At 32.6% G+C, this 21,688-nt stretch overlaps 1 protein-coding gene across 15 annotated transcripts in view; it reads left to right on the top strand.

Moving 5' to 3' along the window:
- The window catches only part of LOC106868342 (protein Aster-B), a 261,093-nt gene that overhangs the window by 210,747 nt on the left and 28,658 nt on the right, over positions 1 to 21,688 (top strand). For 10 of the 15 annotated variants that reach the window (XM_089352777.1, XM_014913551.3, XM_089352768.1 and 7 more), the window contains 3 exons: positions 9,966 to 10,137; positions 10,296 to 10,352; positions 20,979 to 21,122. In XM_089352777.1, the coding sequence (XP_089208903.1) occupies positions 9,966 to 10,137; positions 10,296 to 10,352; positions 20,979 to 21,122 (373 nt within the window). The remainder of the gene's footprint in view (positions 1 to 9,965; positions 10,138 to 10,295; positions 10,353 to 20,978; positions 21,123 to 21,688) is intronic. The other 5 variants (XM_089352770.1, XM_089352769.1, XM_089352772.1 and 2 more) reach the window with 1 other exon arrangement.

Consider the following 21,688-nt stretch of genomic DNA (forward strand, 5'->3'; position numbering starts at 1 on the left):
AGTGCTACTTCCACTTCTTAGGATGTTAAGCATTTGAAATTCCCACTTTGTTCATATTTTCCTGCTGCTGTTAATTTGTAAGCTGTTCAAGAGGAACATTGATTATATTGATCTCACTAATTTTTAAAAAAATTAATAATAATAGTAATAATAATAATAATAATAATGTAGTTTCAAATATGCTATGCCTAAAGAAAAGAGGAAATATGCATCATAAAGACACCTTTGTTCATAGTTCTGCTCAAGGTGGACTGAATTAAAGCTAAACAATTATTGCAATGGCATCATCATCATCGGCAATGCATTTAGAATAAATGAAATAAATGAAAATATCTCATAGCACTTAATAGATTATTTGGCATCTGCTAATGACTTTATCATTATCATGGACTAGTCAGCCTAGCAGAGTCCATTGTTCTTTTGGCTTTTGAGTACAACCAGAAATCACATTAAGTGAAGTAAATTGTCTCAATAAATCGAATATATCACAATCTAGCTTTTTGTAGAATTATCACTACCCCACAATATTATCAGTACCCCCACAACAAGCATAGTGTGCATACCAAAAATTAAAACATTTATACACTACATTCAAACACATATATACATTTTTAATGTTGACTGTAAAATACATAGAGCTTGAAAGCTATAAATTTCATAAACACAAATGTTAAATGGTTTATGCTGTTACCACAGTCTTTCTATAGGATGAATATACATTTTTAATAGGGAAGTATTATTCTATATTTTTACAACTCTTTATAGAAAAGCACTAGTAACATGCATTGACATCATGTATAGAATAACTCACAATGGTCAAGACTAATTTTGCAGGACACCCTATCACTTGAAACACCCATTATACATGTCCAAATTTCTTCCTATAATATCCTATTGAAACCCTAAAGGAAAGTACTTAGAGCACCCTTTATTTTTAAGCCTAAATGTCCTCATGGTGTCATTTAACATTAATATATTTATGAAATAAACTCAGGCAAACTTGATAAGCTTCCAATAAAGTAATGAAAAATTAGAAATAGAATATTGTTCTCAGTTGTATATCTGAAACAAAAACTTCTCTTTTAACAGATGTACACACATCCCACCAAGTCTCTCTCTCCCTCTCCGACATGCTAACAGCTCAGATTTTTAAATAATTGTACAAATAATATTACATAAAAAGAAATTTGAGGAAGCAGGCCAATAAACCCATAAATGAGAATCAAATGATGTAACTATCATGTTGTGTGATTACATTACTGATAACATGTTATCAGTAATGTAATCACCCAGAAATGTGTGTGTGTGTGTGTGGGGGGGTTATTTCAAGTTTTGTCAGCGGGCTTGTTCTTCTCAAATATCAAATTGGCGTTTACATAGGCCATGATGTTTAACATATTTTATACATATCATTATCACTCTGTTGGATGTGACTTATTGAAGCTGTAATGGATGTCCTTCCTGTAACCATTGCATTCAAACTAGACCTACACAGCATCATTGTTACCCAAATAGTACCATCTGAAAGCACACCAAATTAGTCATTCATGTACACACTAATACACTTATGAATACACACAGACAGACGGGGACACACACACACCTGTACACATGTGTATATTGGTGCAGGCAGGATGTGTAGATATGGAGTCTGCTTTGTTACCTTGTGGTTTTGAGTTTTAGCTCATTGTATGGCATCTTGGACAGCAATCTTCTACTGTAACCTCAGGATGATCAATGCCTTGTAAATAGAAATCATAAGTGAAAACTATTGAAACTTGTGTGTGTGTATACATTCGTGTGTATGTGTGAATATATGTATATATATATATATATATATATATATATATATATATATATATAATTTATATAAGGGCATTAACTATATAGTAATGCCTCATGCTTAGAGGGACTAAATAAGTCAAAAACTACCAAAAAATAAGCAACATATTTACCGAAAGCGAGGAAATGCAGCTTCCAAAATTAATCTCTTAAAAACATTTAACTTAACGGTAAACTACTGGTTTCTCAATCAATACAGTACAACTGTGAAGTAAGCTGCATCTTTTGTTCATCAGTACACGTATGGTCGAGACACATAAAAATAAACAAGAATCAACATACCACGATGTACCCAACACAGTACGATGACTTCTGTCCATAATTATATATCCTCGCTTTCGGTAAATATGTTGCTTATTTTTTGGTAGTTTTTGACTTATTTAGTCCCTCTAAGCGTGAGGCATTACTATATAGTTAATGCCCTTATATAAATTATATATATTTATGGAAAAAAATGATGAGTTTTTTTTCATTATGAGGTTTTTTCACGCTGACTACTTGATAAATTCTTATAAAGATTTTATCCTATATTATATTATAAATAATTAGAATATATTCAGTGCTGAATATTATTCTGTATAAGCACATGTTACTGAGATGCAACCGGATAAATTCAAATCTCTTTCACGGATATATAATTATGAACAGAAGTCATCGTACTGTGTTGGCTACATCGTGGTATGTTGATTCTTGTTTATTTTTATGTGTCTCGACCATACGTGTACTGATGAACAAAAGATGCAGCTTACTTCGCAGTTTTACTGTATTGATTGAGAAACCAGTGGTTTACCGTTAAGTTAAATGTTTTTAAGAGATTAATTTTGGAAGCTGCATTTCCTTGCTTTCGGTAAATATGTTGCTTATTTTTTGGTAGTTTTTGACTTATTTAGTCTCTCAAAGCGTGAGGCATTACTATATAGTTAATGCCCTTATATAAATTATATATATTTATGGAAAAAAATGCTGAGTTTTTTTTTCATTATGAGTTTTTTCACGCTGACTACTTGATAAATTCTTATAAAGATTTTATCCTATATTATATTATATATATATATATATATATGTGCATGTTTGCGTATACACACACACACACACACACACACACACACACACACACACACACACACACTTACCAATGAAGGCTAAGCAGGCCAAAACTTTGTGGTGACTATCAACACAGTTCTTGCTAGAGAATAAGTGTATGTGTGAATATATATATTCACGTTTGTGTGTGTCTATATAATTGTATATATGTATAGATACACTTACATATATTCTGGGATTTAATCGGTAGTTTAGTGGACAAAATTCCTGGTGGTATTTTAATGTCATTCTGTGTTATTAGTTCAGAGTATGTTGGAATAAGTTTTGCCTTTTGTTCCTCCAGGGTTGATAAACTAAAGTACCACTCAAGTACTGTTATTGATTGATTTAATTCACTGTTCTCTCCTCACAAATATCTGATCATGTATCTGTTAGAAAATTTTATTGGTGGTAATAGTAGTAGCAACAGTAGTACTGGTAGTAGTTTTTTTTACCATTTTTTTGTAAGCAGATGTGGCAGAGCTCCCAAGCTGTGTTGCCAATTTAGCTCTTTTGTTGCTAAATCTAGCTCCTTTTTTTATACATTTAACTCCCATTTTCTAATAATCCAACACTGAACACTGAACAGTTTAATAATGTAGCTTTTTTTTTTTTTTGGCATTTTCCCATTTCATGCAAAATAATAAAATTGCATACAGATGCATTTATAACAAGTTTTAAATGTGTTCAGTTGCTGTATAAGCAATAAATGGTTTGTGCTTGGCTCTTCAGCCAATGTGCTGTCAATATTGTTTTTAATGTGCCATTTTCTCATTTTTAACATACTAGTTTCTTTTTGTCATACTAGAGGTGTAGAAGAATTTTTTTGTTTCTGTTGTGCAATTAAGGAAAAAAAAATTTAGATTTTTACTGTTTAATATCAGTACAGTGCTTCATAATTTGAAGTGGAGGAAATAGACTTGTGGCTTATTAGTAATTGATATCATCATCATCATCATCATTTAACATTTGTTTTCCATGCTGGCATGGATTAGATGGTTTGACAGGAGCTGGGCAAGGCCAGGAGCTGCACCAGGTTCCATTGTTTTGGCATGGTTTCTACAGCTGGATGCCCTTCATATCACCAACCACTTTACAGAATGTACTGGGTGCCTTTTATGTGGCACCAGTACCAATGCTTTTTACATGTCACCAGCACCAACTGGATCACCAAGTACCTTGCAAAACTAAAAGCCCCTCAACTGGGAGGGGAGAGTAGTATTGAGGGGGGGGGTGTAGCTTTGTGCCAGTTGAGAGAGTTAAGGTACAGAGGGACAGATTATAAGTGTCTTGGATACCCCAGTTGGAAAACGAAGGAGAGTGAGTTAGAAGAGTAAGATAAAGAGGGTGATAGGGAAGATGTGTTGGAACATGCTCTCAAGAGACATTGAATGGATGAGATGATATAGAGGCTTAGGGTGAGTGAGTGGGCAAGATGAGGTGACTAGCAGCGAGCTGGCAGAAACGTTAGCACGCTGGGCGAGGTGCTTAGTGGTATTTCGTCTTTCTTTACGTTCTGAGTTCAAATTCTGCCGAGGTCAACTTTGCCTTTCATCCTTTCGGGGTCAATTAAATAAGTACCAGTTATGCACTGGGGTCAATATAATCGACTTAATCCGTTTGTCTGTCCTTGTTTGTCCAATCTGTGTGTAGCCCCTTGTGGGCAGTAAAGAAATAAGAAATAAGATGAGGTGACTGGAGGATATGAAGGTGTGTAATATAGAAGGGGTTTGATGGTGGGGGTTGCAGTAGATATGTGAAAGCATCAAAGGTGAAAATAACTGAGATATTTCTGATGAAGGGCAACACAGGGAGGTGAGAGAAGGCACAGAAAGGAGATGATTGGTGGAGAAAGTAGGTGACAAATATCGACAGAAATGATTTCTATATTCAATAAGTTCATTCTGAAAATATTTTTTATTCCATTCTCCATTATCTTCAACTTCTCATTTCCAGCACTTTTTAGCTCCTATTCTTGACAAACTCAATTCCTTTTGAACTTTTTCAGTTGACTACCTTGACAAGTGAAGTTGATGCTGTTCTTGTTCTGCTTAAATTTTTCTAGTTTGATAGTAGTAGTAGTAGTAGTAGTAGTAGTAGTAGTAGTAGTAGTAGTAGTAATAGTAGTAACATAGCGGATTGTAGAATCAGTAGATTACTGAAAGAAAAAAAAAAACGTTTGGCAGCATTGCAGGTATATTCTTAATTCAAATCTTATTGAAATCTGCTTTGCTTTACATTTTTCTAGTTGTGGAGGCAAGGATGTAAGCTGAGTGTATATTCATTCTTCAAAATTGTTAAACTTCTACCTATGTTAGAAATAACTATCAGAACCAGTAGAGCAATAAACAGTATTCTGTGGTATATGATTACACGCCATGACTTTGTTAGTTCAGATCTTCGCAGAGTCGTTGTTTACTTTCCATCCTTCGAAGTTCAATGAGATAAGTACCAGTTAAGTATTAGTGTCAATTCAACAGACTGTTTTTCTCCTCATATTTGAGGCCATGTGCTTGTGTTTGAAATTATTCATATAATAATATTAATAGGTGGACTGATATAAATTGATAAAATATCAGGTAAATATTTGTATAGGGGCTTTATCAGTGCTGCAAACAACTACATGTTCCAGAACTTGTTGGTTATAAAAAGATACCGACAATTCTCTATACATTAATTACTAAGAGACTTCACATTCATTGATTTATACAACCTTGCCGACAAAGTTTATGTTTCACTATTGTAAACTGTGGCCAAACTGTAGAAAGATGACTGATTTATTAAATTACGGTGAATGAATAGAGTTTGGACAGTGAGATGATTGAAATATCAGGTAATGTTTATTGTGAATAGTTTGAAATTAAGTGAGACATGTACTAGTCTTTGGGTGAAATGTATCAAATATTAGTATTCTGTACTTTGGTTACAGTAGATGTTTAGGGAGATGACTTTAGTTTTTGTGTTTGCATTACATCTATGTCTCAAGTGCCTCTAAATTTAATTTTGAATCTATATCTGCAAATAATAGTTCAAAACATGAGCTGAAAGAATTTTACTCTTTCTTCTTCTTCTGGGTGTAGGCATAGCACTGTAGTTTGCTTCCCAACCACATGGTTTCAGTTTTAGTCTCACTGCAAGTTATCTTGGGCCAGTGTCTTCTACTATAGCCAGGGCTGACCAAAGCCTTCAGTGTATTTGGTTGATGGTAACTGAAAGAAGCTGTGTGTGTGTGTGTGTGTGTGACCCCATCCGTCCACATGTGTTCATGTCTCCTTGTCTTCATATTGAATGATAGTTGTATGTGAGTGTCACCATCATCCAAGCAGTGTCATTCCTTTCTTGTCTTGCCCTAGCTAAGGGGAAATATTCCTTCGAAACAGGCGAGGGTTGATGACAGGCCATAGAAAATTTATCTCAATGAATTTCATGTGACTTATTCAAGCATGGAAAAGTGGACATTAAAATGACGATGATGTTTGTGTGTGTGTGTGTGTGTGTGTGTGTGTGTTCATGCTCTCTTGTCTTGTGCTAATTATAAACAAATGTCATTCATACACGAGATGTCTTTTATTTGCAATCTTCTGTGTAAACATGTTCTGCATTTGTGCTGTTTGAAGGACTGGAAAAGTATTTGACCATAGAAACCTGGGTTAATGAATTTCATCTAATCCATACAAATGAAACAAAAGTGGAGATTCTTCTTTGACTTATAATATTAGTTATTTTCTAACATCTTTTAATAAACCAGTCAATTTATTAGCATTAATTCATCATAAATTTGAATGGATAGTTAATTTTATGTATGTCTCCGTGATTAGAGTGTCAGGTTCACAATCATGAGGTAGTGAGTTTGATTCTCAAACCTGGCTGTGTTTTGTGTTTTTGAGCAAGACACTTTATTTTCATGTTGCTCCAGTTCACTCAGCTGTAGAAATGAATTTTGACATCACTGGTGCCAAGTTATATCAGCCTTTGCTTTTCCCTTGGATAACATCGATGGCAATAAAAGGGGAGGCTGGTATGCATGGGCAACAGCTGGTATTCCATAAACAACCTTGCCTGGACTTGTGCCTCAGAGAGAAACATTTTAGGTGCAATCCCATGGTCATTCATGACCGAAGGGGTCGTTACCCTTATATATATATATATATATATATATATATATATATATATATATATATATATCATCATCATCATCATCATCAATATATATATATATATATATATATAAATGCCATCCTCAAAATGAGAAGCTGATAGCATTTCATTTCATTACAAAATATATTTAATAATATATTCTAATAAATATATATATTAAACGATGATGATGATATATATATTTATTAGAATATATTATTAAATATATTTTGTAATGAAATGAAATGCTATCAGCTTCTCATTTTGAGGATGGCATTTTTATTTTATTTCATTAAAATATATTCTAGAATATTTAAACTCTGAGGTACAGATTTAAATAAAATGAAAGACAGTGCATGGAAAATGGCCATAAAATTTTGACCTAATTTGTTTGGAGTTCTTTCTTTTTTTCCTTTTGATAGAACATGACTTATCAACTGGGTAATTCTTCCTTCATCAACCTATTTTGCTAACAATGCAGGCTCTATTTCTACTTTTTTAGTGAGTAGTTAGTTAGTAATAGGAAGGGTATGCAGTAATAAAAACAATATCTCCAATATGCAAAACCCCTCACTTTATAAATACCATTCTTTCCTTGCTAGATATTAGAAATGGACAAATGATTGAAAAATAGAGATTGCTGTGCAAATTTATATATATATGAATTACTGGCATTGTTGCTTATGGTGTTTTTCCTTGTATCACTTAACCCAACCCACCTACTTGAAATCTTTGTTTTAGCCACTGCAACAGTGTAGGCTGTGCTGAAGTATATTTGAATTAAAATCTCATTTATAGCATTAATGATATAATGCTATTTCAGTTGGTCAACACTGCCATAGTATAACAATATATCAAATTACAATTTATTAAACCACTCCCATGTCTTCATGAAAATTAATTGAAACACTTTGGCTGTTTAGTTATTAGTGGTTAGTGTGTGTTTATGTTTCCTTTTCTTGACACCAAGTGTAAATGAGCATCACAGTCATATATGTGGTCTCTTTTCATTTCTAATCTTCTGTAAAACCATGTCTAATCATAAACTAGCATTATCTTGCTTGGAAACAGGTGAAGGTTGGCAACAAGAAGGGTGTCCAGTCATAGAAAACCTGTCTTAACAAATTACATCTGAGCCCTACAATCATGGAAAAGGGGATGTTAAAATGATAAATAGATTTGTGTTGAGAAATATGGCAGCTACAAGTAATATTATATCAGGCTTTCAAAATTTAGGGTCAAGTTGCCATCATGCAGATGTTTCAAATTTTTTTTTTCCATTATAGAAAAACATATCCAATTTAAATTTATTTAAATGCATATTGGAATCTGTAAATAGATTTAGCATCAACCAATGAGTTTTCTGACAATTGTTACAACTCGAAAACTTAATTTGTTTTTTCTTTTTTTTCTGACTTTTGTAGAGCATGAAACTCATGTATCAGATCAGTTTCTGCTTGTAAACATTAACAAAACTACTCTTACTTTGTATAGTCACATACGTTAGCAATTAAAAATCACCAATAGAATTCTACTTGCTTTGTTCCCAAAAAAGGATAGTAATACGAGATTGTCATAAGAAGGAAAATGAGAAAAGGGTTTTACAATTTAAGTCTTAGAATATTTGAAGAAAAATTCAGAATGATTCAGGGAAACTGATTATGCACGATACTTAATTGTCACTATTAAATACTTCGCTCTTGTTTGATCTTACATTCCCTATTTGTAGAAACTGTTTAAAACAAAAGTACTAGTGGGGAATGAAACAGTAATTATAGTTTAATGAGTTTTTGTTGCTTAATTATGTTGAATAGCAAATGAATTAGTTTTATCTTCATATTTGCTTGGTTGGCTGTACCAGAAAGTCTGCATAAAATAACAAAATTAAATGAGCTCCAGCTTCCAACTTGTTTAATTCTAAGATATCAATAGTTCTTTACTATCTGTTTTTTGTTTAATGCTTTTGCTTTTTGTTTAGTTAATTACAGTTTTTTCTACCCATAATTGAATTTTCATTTAGTGTTATTACTTCCTACTCTATTAGGAAACTAACACATTTAAACAATAAACCATCTGTTACTCAAATCATTTTGATGAATTATGGATAATTATGCCATTCAAATATGAAAAATAAATTGATTTTTTTTTTGGCTTTATAACATTACCTCTTCACTTATTTGTTTACCATCCTTATAAAATATCTCTTTATATATGATTCATGAAGGAGTTGAAATGTTTCCAGATAAGGTAAATATCTAAATGGTACCTTGTCTAGATGGGCTGTTCTTCATAAGACTATAATTATATTAATCTCATCTACAGGGTGTATACTTACATCTGTATACCAAGTTTCTATCAGTTTGGTTTCTGATCATCATTAGGTGTCTCTTCCTAAATGTATATAACCCCAGATTGTATTAAATTCAGGAACCTCTATTTCTAAAGTAATGGTATTCTTCATCAATTCTCTGATACGTGTACATACTTTTGGCTAAGACCTGAAGATTCCTCAATTAAATTCAGTTGGTACATATCTATGATAATGACACTTAATGAGGACTGGCAATCAAGCCAATTGAAATGTATGGTAGGTGTAAGTATCGTGAATATACAGGTTAATAGTCTGGACAAATGTATATTTATTAAATGTAAAACATGGTCAGAGAAAAAGATTTTTTTAAAAAATATAATTCATGTGGCACTCTTAGAAGTATGTGTAATTCAAAAATAGTTTCTGAAATATTTTTAACATTAATTTGTTTACAGATTAAGTTGTTAAGAGGTCAAAGAGAGCTATGTCTCCAATTAAGATACGATCAGGTTGAGCAGTAACTGATATAAACAACTGGTTCTTGAGTACCAACTAACCAATAAATGTTTTGCTTTGTTTCTATCTTTTCCAGGACTGTCCAACTGATTCCTCCGATCAGCATGTGGTTCAAACAGAATCCATTACAAATGCTGATGATACTGATCTCGTTGCTACTGATGATGCCTTTGAGCCTTCCCAGGATCCCATTGTTAATGGGGATGAGCCATTAACAGACTTTGGAGATACCACAGAAGAGAGTGATGGTTAGTCAATTTATCATTGAGGACCACATTATTATTTCTCCTTTCCATTTGCTTCATTCTAATCAAGATTTAAAATTGGCTTGCACTGCACTCAGGCATAATTTTATTTGCTATCTTTTCTTTTTTTTCTTCTTTCATTTTTTTCATGCACACTGAAGACGGTGAAGGTCTACCATCTTGTCGTAACCCTGTTAAATGCCCTTCAGAGGAAACAGGTACGATTCTTCTCTTTCGCCTTTGCACAAGAAAAGATTTTGGTAACATGGAATTATGTACCTGACTATATGTGCATGTTATATATTTTTGTTTGTTTGAATGTGTAGATAACTGTACCAGACTCTATACTTTACCACACGGGTGTATTAGACGCTTATGTAAACCATATCACATATCTATGCACAATTTTATATATATATATATATATATATATATATATATGTATGTATGTGTGTGTGTGTGTGTGTATATATATATATATATATATATATATATATAAATATAAAGTGAGAGTGAGTCCAAACAAAATACTTCATACTGTTCATACTGTGATCATAATGCATGTAAACGGCTTTAATGTCAGCAGAACTTGAAGAGTTGAAATAGACCTGACATAACATGTATGTGTGCATACATATATTTGTATGTCTGTGAGCACTGAGAAGCAACATTTTTTAAGGTTAATTTACTTGATGACTGACCACTTGTTCTTGAGTTCTGTTCTGTCAACAGCTATTGTGTTCCTGGAAAAAGTGCACAGCTCTGCCTGTTTTAGTTTACCTAAACTTCTACTCTATTTTGGGCTATTAGCAGTAAGAAAGGTTCCAGTTGGAAATACCTTTATACAAATACATGTACACTCACACTGCTAAGCCTTATATTGGGTTGGCAAATAAGTTTCCACCGTTTTTTTTAATTTAAAGTTTTTAAAAGGTTTAATAAAAAAATAACAACTAATTAATCAATAATGTATTCACCCTTGTTGTTTACAACTTCTTCCCAACGTTCAACAATATTTTCAATACTTCACTGGTAGAAATTGCCCGATTTCGACTCGAAAAATTGATCCAACCAAGCTCTCAAGTCTGCATCAGAATTGAAAGAAACTCCACACATAGCATTTGAAAGAGATCGAAGGAGGTGGAAATCCGTTGGTGCCAAATCAGGAGAGTACGGCAGGTGTAGCAACACTTCCTAGCCATGCGTTTGAATGGCTTCCTTGGTCATATTGGCAATATGAGGGCAGGCGTTGTCGTGCAGCAGAAGAACTCCATGCTGCCGATTAGGTCTTTTCTCTTGAATAGCCGTATTGAGTTGTTCAATCTATTGTTCAAACAATTCGTAATGGATAATCCCTTCCCAGTCCCACCATACGCACAACATCGTTTTACGTAGATGAAGATCTTGTTTCACGCGCAGTGTTGCTTGTTTACTGGGGCTAAGCCATTCCTTACGCTGCTTCCTATTGATGTACAGGCACTATTTTTTGTTGCCTGAGTGGTGACGAGCAAGCAAATCAGTGGAGATTGAACCTTTCCCATCGAGTGAAGATGCTTCTCTATAGCAGTATGGGAGCATTCCATTTTCTCTGCCAGTTCCCTTGTTGTTTGATGAGAATTTTTGTGCAAAAGTTGGTTTAATCGCTCTTCATTGAACTCAACTGGACAGCCAGAACGAGGTGCATCTTTGAGGTCAAAATTTCCATTTTTGAACTTGGCATACCAATCACGAGCGGTTCTTTCAGCTATGGCACCCTCTCCATACACAGCACAAATGTTGCGAGCAGCTTTTGCAGCCTTAGAACCTTGATTAAAAGCAAAAAGGAGGTGTCGAAAATGCTCGTTTTTCTTAACTTGACATTCCATTTTAATGATCTGAAAATAAACAAAAATTAACTAAAATTAACTAGAAAAAAAAAAAAAAACCCAAAATAGATTCCAAAATGATTCAAAAATAGAATTCTCAAAAAAATATAGACTCCAAAATTTAAAAACGCAATAAATTCCAAAATTTAAAAAGACGGTAGGAACTTAGTTGCCAACCCAATATATTAGGATTGAACGTCTTTGAGGAGTGTTCCCAAAAATCTTATGTTTTGCGCATAAATTAAAATTACATCTTCTGAAACAGAAATGACTTAATTTTTGACCAATTTGTAACAATGATCACCTGATGCTCAGTGTTACAAATTGGTCAATAATCAGTGTACTCTTGAGATAACAAGCAGATTTTTTTGTATAAGAGGTCATATCTACTCTGGATATTGCATTCCTGTTGAATGGTTCACCAACTTCAGAAATTTTGTTTTACACCACTGAAATCTTTTAGAATCTGCTATTGATCTCTACCATTTACTTGCTGCTTTTGTCATTACAAATAACTGATTCTGTGCTTTGAGCCAATAATTCTATTGTCTTTTCACTATTCTACTAAGTGCAATCTCTTCCTTACTAAGTGTGGTCTTTTCTCTACTCAAACAATTGGTTTACTCATCTTTTTTACATTTCTCTTTGTTACTATATCCTCTCTAATTATCTTTTCCTAACGCTATAAAACAAAAATAATACTGACATGTCTGGACTAATTTCTTGTCAAATTTCACCAATTGTGACATGATGCGATATTTGTTACACTAATTTCATTTAATCTCTCCAGCTTTCAAGCCTTCATATGAACAAATTTTATTGCTGTTAATATGGTGTTTCACTATTGACTGGAAAATTAAATGCAAAATGAAGTCCTTTGTTTCCATTTCTCTGTCTCATGTCAGAATATCTTATCGTTACCATTATATTTTTGAACCATCAAAAGTTTATTGCTTTAACTTAATATTTTTTCTTGATAGTTTTGGAGTTAAGAAATTAATTTTTTTTCTAGTGTAAGGTTTCCCAGCTTCATCAAAATGCACACACATACACACGCACACAAGTGTTTGTATTGATAAATCCCTCTATATACATATCTTTACCCTTTAACTGTGAAATTAAATTTCATGGTTATTCCTGTAATGGTGTTAAATATTTACCAATGAATAGAATTGGTATTTCCTGCTATTCACGTTGGCCTAATAAACTTGACATATCTCAACAAAAAACAGTGTCAAACATAACATTCCTCAATGAAAGGTAGATTGCTATATAAAACTGCTTTCTGCAACTAAGAGTGGTGAAATTTTGATTGGATATATCTGATTTCCACAGTAAAAGAGTTAGTAGCTCCTTCAGAAATCTAATGCAAAACTATTTTGAGTTGTTGTGGTGGTATTGGTGGTAGTGGTAACAGCAGTAGATGTTTGAATATGAAATAGTAATTATCAATAAAAACAATTAGTATATCAGCCCATTATTTCAATCATGTAGTAACAAGTAGGCCTGAGACTTACAATTGTTGGAGCTTAAAGTAAACAGAAACAAATCCTATGTGATCTTTCCACGAAGCTTTCTTTAATTCCTACCTTTTACTCTCACGTGTCCAGTTTCATTAATTACAAACACTCATCTGTATTGATTAAGTTATACTTAGGTGTGCTCAATCAAGGCTGACCAGAGCTGTACAACAAACTGCAATAACTGTAACATTACATACTCTATATTAAGCAGCATTAAACATTCACTTGAATGCGTTTGTGTGAAGAGGTGGTATAAGTAAGTGTGTAAGAATGTAAATATATATATTTACTTGCTTACTGTTTGGGTTGTTATGGTTGTTACAATATGGCTAGAAACTGGCTAATGTCCAAATGAAATTAGTTTGCCTTCATAATTTTTCATAAATTTCTTATTGTACTTATTATTGGTTTATTGATTTCCTTCTTACTGTGTTTAGTCATTTAATTTATTATTTTAATTATCCTCACCAGTTTGAACTAGAATCAGACTTCTATTTAGTGAATGTATTTCTACTTTAAGGAGTGTTTGTGTACGTGCATGTGTCAGTGTGTGTTTGTGTATGGAATATAGGATATGGTAACAGACAGTATATAGTCTGATCCACCTATGTTCAATTGGTTAAAAGCATAGCTCAGGAGATGAAAAATTAGTGAACATCACTATATTATAGGTGTTTGCCAGGTATAGGAGATTATTATACTTAGCTTGCACAAGAAAAGTAGCCAACCTAATGTATTGAAACAAATCGGTAGGTGATATTAATCTGTAACCTGAATACTTATTTGAAAGCATTCAGTGTTCATTAATAAAATTGATTTTAGGTATTTGATACATGTATGGTTTTCTGTACCAACTTGCATCACAAAATTTACTGTTTGAGACATTGAAAATAGAGTGATAGGAACTTAATACTGTAAACACACTGCTCAAATGGGGAAGTGACATTTTCAATAAAACTAGAAGTGAATAAATGATTCAAGTAGTGTAAATGGAATGTTGTTGATATTATCTGCTAATGAGTTGAACTGGGTTTATTTGAATTTGTTTTCTAGGTAAACTAATCCTTGCTGACATTAAATGTAGTTTTCACCTTATGTCAAATATTTGAAGTGATAAATAAGATAGGGGCATACTGATTCACTGATTTCCAAACAGGGCTCTTCCTTTTTAAGAAGGCCTACTTTTGTGCTGTTGTTTTAGTGAAATATGAGCGCTTAATGGTGTAAGCTTATTGGGATGTATTGTGTTTGGTCTAGATGGCATGTGAAATGAATTAGGGAATTATTAAAAGCTACATGTGAAAACAACATCGAGTTATGTGCACATATTCACTATTTAAAACTTTACTGTTATTGTACATAATGTTGCAAGAAATGTTATCTTTGAACTTTTTCCTGTATGTAATCTGTTAACAGATGGTTCACTAGAGTAAATACAATATGGCATAACTCTGTGTTCTTTGAAAATAGATGTCTGTAAGTCTTCAGTCAACAAGTGAAGAGAAAAACTAATTACATGTGAATTAAAAGTTAGATTTTTGTTTCTGATAAATTACATTTAGTAATGTCTATAGAGGATATCTAGAAGTAGTTTGGTAGCCACAGGCATTAGACTAATGTGTCTTAGAGAAAGGGCAATATGCTTGAGATAGTGTTTGGACTCATGATTTTTGCAATCAATAGTCTAGCGCCTTAAATTCCCAATAGTGCATCTCTTAGTTAGCTTGATTCCCAGTTGTCAGCAATTATAGCATCTAACTTCAAAATATTGCATTTACATTATGAATTAAAAACTACTGGGAACATTTAGAGATAGAAAGAAAATTCAAAAGAAAGAAATGTGTGTGTGTGTGTGCGTGCATGTGAAATAGTGATGAATTTCATGAGCCTGAAGTTTTTTCATATTAATTTGCTTTGTTTTCACAGGATAAGCTTTATGAAAGAAGTGGGCTCCAGCACTACTTCATGATCGAACCATTGGCTCTAAGAAAAATACCAAATTTTCAAACAACAGTTTAGTCAGTTTATATATAAATGTGAAAAAATCTGTAAAAAAAATCTCCAGACCTTATATTACAATAAAATGAAAAATACATATTGAAGTAGGAAAAATAGATTTTCTAGTGAAACAACACTTGTAGAAACATGAGCTGGTGCACTGTCATCTGACTCTGCATGTATTGATCAATGAATTAGGTATTGTTTTATGCCAAGTCATTTAAAAGTCATATTTATAATGTTCTGTTATTTTCATTCAGGTTTTGTTCTGCTTACATCACCACTTTTTATGAAACATATTCGAAATAGTTAAATGTCAGTGAATAAGTAATCATAGAATTGTTGATGATATTTATTGTAATTTTTTTACTTATATATAAATTAGTAATTTTGTAGCTTCAAGTGTAGATAAATAGATCGTTTGAACATGTATCTTCTTACTCAAAACCATACTTGCAGTTATGTGACTTAATTACCTCAACACCATTCTTAAGAAGCTAGGCTACTCAAAACCAGAAAGGGTGTAAGAAATTATAATTACAAGCCATTACAGGAAGAAAAAAAAATTCCCAAATATAGCTTTAGTATCTACACATATATCATCATCATTTTTCATCATCAGCATCATCATCATTATTTATTGTCCACTTTTCCATGCTTGCATGGATCAGACAGAATTTGTTGTGGCAGATTTCCTACACCTGGACGCTCTTCCTGTTGCCAACCCTCATCTATTTCCAAGCAAATTAATGTTTCCTCATAGCCAAACATGTTTTCCATGGAAGGGTACAAATGAACAGACACAAAGACACACATATGCACATGATGGGCTTTCACACAGTTTCTGTCTCCCAAATTCACTCACAAGGCTTTAGTTAGCTTGGGCTATAATGAAAACCACTAGCTCATGATGCTGTGCAGTGGGACTGAACCCAAAACCATGTGGTTACAAAGTGAGCTTCTTAACCACACAGTGCCAGCATAGGAAAATATGCAAAATGAACAAATTAATACACACGCGCGCATGCGCGCGATGTTATTGCTGTTTAATCTCAGACAAATGCTATATTTACCATTCTAGTATAAAACTATGTTCTGTGTAAACTTTACATTTGATGATCTAAAATACATGATGATCATGATTGTTATTTCACTTAATGATTGCAGATGGTATTTCGTATAATGCTGAAGAATGTAAATGTCATATTTTACATTCTACTGACTATCCCTTCATGTGTGTTGGAAGTTTGCTCAGCTGGAACAAACAGATAATCTGTAATACCGTTATCTGTATCAACCTTCATCTCAAACCCCTTCTTAAATCTACTTCTCGTCCTTCCTTTCTTTTTCTCTTCCATGTCACCATCATCATCATCATAGTAGCAATAACTTTTATTCTCCATAGTGGCATTATATAAATTGGTCTGCTGTACTTTTACCTAGGCATATGTAGGTGTCCTGAATCCTTTTGAAGTTCTACTTCAAACCATGAACCAACAAAACAGCTTCTCTGTAAAGGAAAGGCTAAATTCCCTCAAAGCATACCATAATATCTTGTTAAAGGAAGGACACACTTTAGGTTATGTAGTTCTAAAGATACGAAAAAGATGAGATGGTCACTGCTGGGACATCATAGATCTGCTCTAACACTTACTGCTAACTTTATAGTTGTCTTCCCTGCATTCACCAGCCATTTCTTTTGATGATCACTTACTTTCTCTGGCCACTATTTATCCTTTCCCATAAATTGGACTATACTATGCATCTAATGGACTATGCTATACATATGTCCTTCCTCTCTAGTTACTGTAGATTCTTTAAATTCACTCTTCAGATTTAATCTCTATGTGTTATCAAATTCTTAAATGCTTTCTGTAATCTGCCTTTCAAGTTGAGGCGGAAATACTTTCTTGCCTCTGAAGGTGGTAGTTTTTTGTGCTTGTTCTGTTTTATTCAAATTGCTAGCCATAACATTGTGTCGAAATAAGAGTTGCTAGTTTTTTAATAGACATTACACATACATATATAGATACATGCTTGCATGCATCAATGAATGAATCAAAATTTGTTAGATATTTCCTAAAATAACACTATTGGTCTCTTCTGGTATTGATTTTAGTCCCAGTAGGAATTGTTGGATCCTCTCTGTTGAAATTTTTATCTTTTCTGTCTCATTGAATGACAGTATTTCTCAGCTTAGTTAAATTGTTTCAAAACCGAAGAATCTTAAGTGATGTAGATTCTAATGTGACATCAGATAGATTCTGGGCTCATATAATTGTTATTGAAATTATCTTTTTATTACTTGTTTCATGAAATCTTAGTTCTGACGTTTCTGTCCTTGCCTTGGTTGAAACTCCAACATTGACTTTTCTTAGAGTCTTGGTTTTGATCAAATGTTCTTTTGTGGAATAGGCTACATAATATGATTGGATATATCCTATTCTTATCTTTTTCATTATGTGAGTGAGTGTTTCGCTTGACATTATTTCTCTTTAAAATGTTTTTATCATATAAATTTGCATATTTCTTATATATGATATTTATTTTCTCACAATTATACTGTGTCTGTCAAAGGAAGATTTGTTTTTGTGTTTGACATGTTTAATCTTTTTTTTTTACCATATTTCAGTTGAACTGCATTAATTTTGTTTCAGTTAGTTTTGAAAAGAATTTAGTGAAATAACTGTAATTATTAAGTTGATGTCTTAGCATAAATTAACATGAGAAGTTTTAATTTCTGATAGAGCACTTTAAAACAGGAGGTTTATATCATAGGACCAAAAGCAGTCTCAGATAGATTGATATCATTTGTTAATGAAGAGAATTCTTCTCTCACACACTCTCTTTTTTGTGCAGTCCTTATTTAATAAATAATCAAATTTTTTTTTTTTACTTATTTCAGGATTTCAATTATTTATTAAATCTTTCACTCTGAATGTAGGGTTTTTAAAAAAATTTTTTTTTATATTCTCTCTGTTAATAGTCATTAGTATCAGTGTTGTTGTTATTGTCATTAACCAGCAAAAGGAATATATAACTTGGGACTCCAGGCTAACAATATATTTCAAATTTATAGTCATATTTCTCAATGCTGACTTAGTTCTTTTGGTACAAGCACAGACACATGTATGCACACAGATGTATGTTCTTTATGAAAGCATAACTATGAACATATACAAGAAAAATATATAAATTACTGGTATGTTAACAGTGTTTTTGCTCCAATGAGTACACTTTTTAACTGCCCATGGAATCACTGCTTAGAAATCAACTATTATGAAGGCTTTAAGTAAATATATGCAACAGTTTGCATATATACGTATTAGTAATAGTGGATTTATGAGTATACCAATGTAAGGTTGAAATTAGTCAAATTGATGCCTCTTTTTCAGTTCATGAAGACATTGCAAAGGCAGAGAAGTTTATATATATATATATATATATATATATATATATATATATATAATATATGAGTGTATGCATATATATGTACATGTATGTACATACCTTCATCATACACACACACACACACACACACACACATGCACATTCAGAGAGAGAAAAAGGAATAGTTGTGAGTGAAATTTTGTCAATGGAAACAATACTATTCAGAAGCCTGTGTGTGTGTGTGTGTGTGTGTGTGTGCCTGTGGTTATAAATGTTAGTGTGTTTGTCTCCTGTGTCTTTGCATTGCCTCTTTTTGGGTAGCCGTGATGTTGTTTATATTTGCTATAATCAAAATTTCCAGTAGTTGTTTAACTTGCAAAGGTATGAAATAAAGTACCTTACTTGAAAAGCAAGAATTGGTATCAGGAAGGACTTCCAGCCATAGAATAATGCCTCAAGAAGTCTCATCCAGTCCCTAACAGCATGGCAAATGCAATTGTAAAAAAAGCAATGATGAGGATGATGATATATTTTAATGGTTTGGTCTGAAAGAAGAGGCTGTGCCCTTGGCTTTTGCAGACAACATGGGACTAGTGAAGTTGAAATAGCTGATGTTCTTCTGGAACAATTACAGGTTGATAGCTGCTGTGAAAATATGGGTAGGAAAGGAACTCCAAAGGGGTGTTGTTCTGAATAGGGAAAAATTAGTGTGTGACATAGTGGGGGTGGATACAATATGGGGAATGAGAAGAGGAGAGATGAGTGAGTCAAGTTATTCTGAGTGGAGGTGTCACAAGATCAGAAGAGAACATTTTAGTATTGATAAACAAGCATGACTCTTCATGTCAATCAGTCAGGTGACTTGTTTTCGATATGGTCTTGGCTGTCTATTTAAAAAATAGATCAAAATAAAATACAGTAGTACAATTTTAATTAACAATTTATAAATGCTTTAAACTATGTATTTAGGTTATTATTTTTATATACTCACCAGATGCTTCATATAATATACTCTTGTTAAATTATTTAGATATTTGATAGTCCACGTCTCTCATTACGCTGAAGCCGATTAATCCAAGCATGTCAAACTGGTTTCTACCACTTGGTATTTATTAATTTATCTTTTAAGATTAATTCCATTCCTTCAAAGAATAGCCAGAGGTCTTCTGCTCTACCAGCTAATGTGTTTATGTTGGATAATGTTACTTCTTTCATGGGATGTGTACAGCTGAACATAAACCTAATTATATTATCTACTTTGATGCAAATTGACAAAGAGTACTATTCCTAAAATTAATATATCATAAAATTCAGTTTAAAGACTATCCTCATTGATGTCTAATAATGAGAAGATTTTGGCTATCAGTAGAAGAAGTATTTAGCATGATTGGAACATACACAACAGGCTGTTGACATTTGACTTACAATACACTCTTTAACTGCAGGTTTGAAAGATCCTGTCTCCTGTAGTATTCTCATTTAGTCTCAGGTCAGCTCTGATCAAGCAATCCTATGATCAAAGACATTTCAGCTGTGGCTATCCCATCTTTTTCAGGTTAAGTTATCTAAGACTATATTATCTCAATGTCCTCTTTTTTGAGATGCCATGGTATGATTTGAAGGCTATTCAGTCGCTATTTCTTGAGAGTTGGATAGCTGTGTAGAGGACTTTTTGTCTAATATCAAAAAGCAGTATCTATTTTTGTCAGTTTAATATCTAAGATGTTTCTAATATAGAAATTGATATTAACTTAAATTTTGATTATTGATGAAGTTGTTAGAATTTATTACAGGTTGACCATTTGTTGTATATTCTGTAGTATGTTAATCTGTCTTTGTACTAACTCTCTCACCTTTCATTTCCTAATATAGTGATAGGATTTATGACAGATTGGTTTTAATATCAATATGATGAAGTATTTAAAGTATTTTACATCCTTACAATAGTTCACATAATTTTATTCATTCATTAATATAAAACTCACCCCTTGAATGTATTTTCTTATTTGTTGAGCTTTTCACTTTGATGTTTGTTCACTTCTATATAAGATGTTCTTTTTCATTTCAGGAGAAATTATCTGTACTGGACACGAACATTTTTCTAAGACTTACATGAATGAAGTCTTCAGTATTCCAGTGGACAAAATGTTTGAATATCTCTTCACAGATTCTCCATTTTTCAGGCATTTTGCTGAAGTCAGGAAAACTTATGGTAAGCATAAATTGTCTTTGAGGTTCTTTACTTTCTGCTGTAAAAGATGTGTAAATTATTAAAGATATACAAGTAAGAAATTTTTTAGTGCAAACTTTCAAAACTCTTAATAATTGTAATTAGAATAAGTTTTACATTTTGGTGGGAGTTTGATAGTTAGTTTTGATAAACTGCTCTGAGATATCAAAAATAATGAAGCTGTCATTGTCACCCACTAATCCATTGCATATATAATTATTTGTGGGGGAAAAAAAACAACAAAAATATCTTGTGAAATTTGTGTTTCTTTTATACTTCCACACTTCCATTCCATATCTGTAACTTGTTCAGATTTTGAAACAGTAATTAGAAAATTATTTAAAGAAAAAGAAAAGTGGTGGATATTCTCCTTACAAGTTCTGATTTCTTGCATAGGTTCAAGCTTTTAGAATTATTGATGTGGTTTGGTGTTGGGACAGATATAGATGATCATGATGTGGCAGACAACAACCATAAAGTGTGTAAGTGTGCATGGTAATGTAATAGTAGTAGAATATATCAGTAATATGTCTTACATAGTGCAAAAA

This window comes from Octopus bimaculoides, chromosome 5 (genome assembly GCF_046866305.1).
Source record: "Octopus bimaculoides isolate indiv1 chromosome 5, ASM4686630v1, whole genome shotgun sequence".
Classification (NCBI taxonomy): domain Eukaryota; kingdom Metazoa; phylum Mollusca; class Cephalopoda; order Octopoda; family Octopodidae; genus Octopus; species Octopus bimaculoides.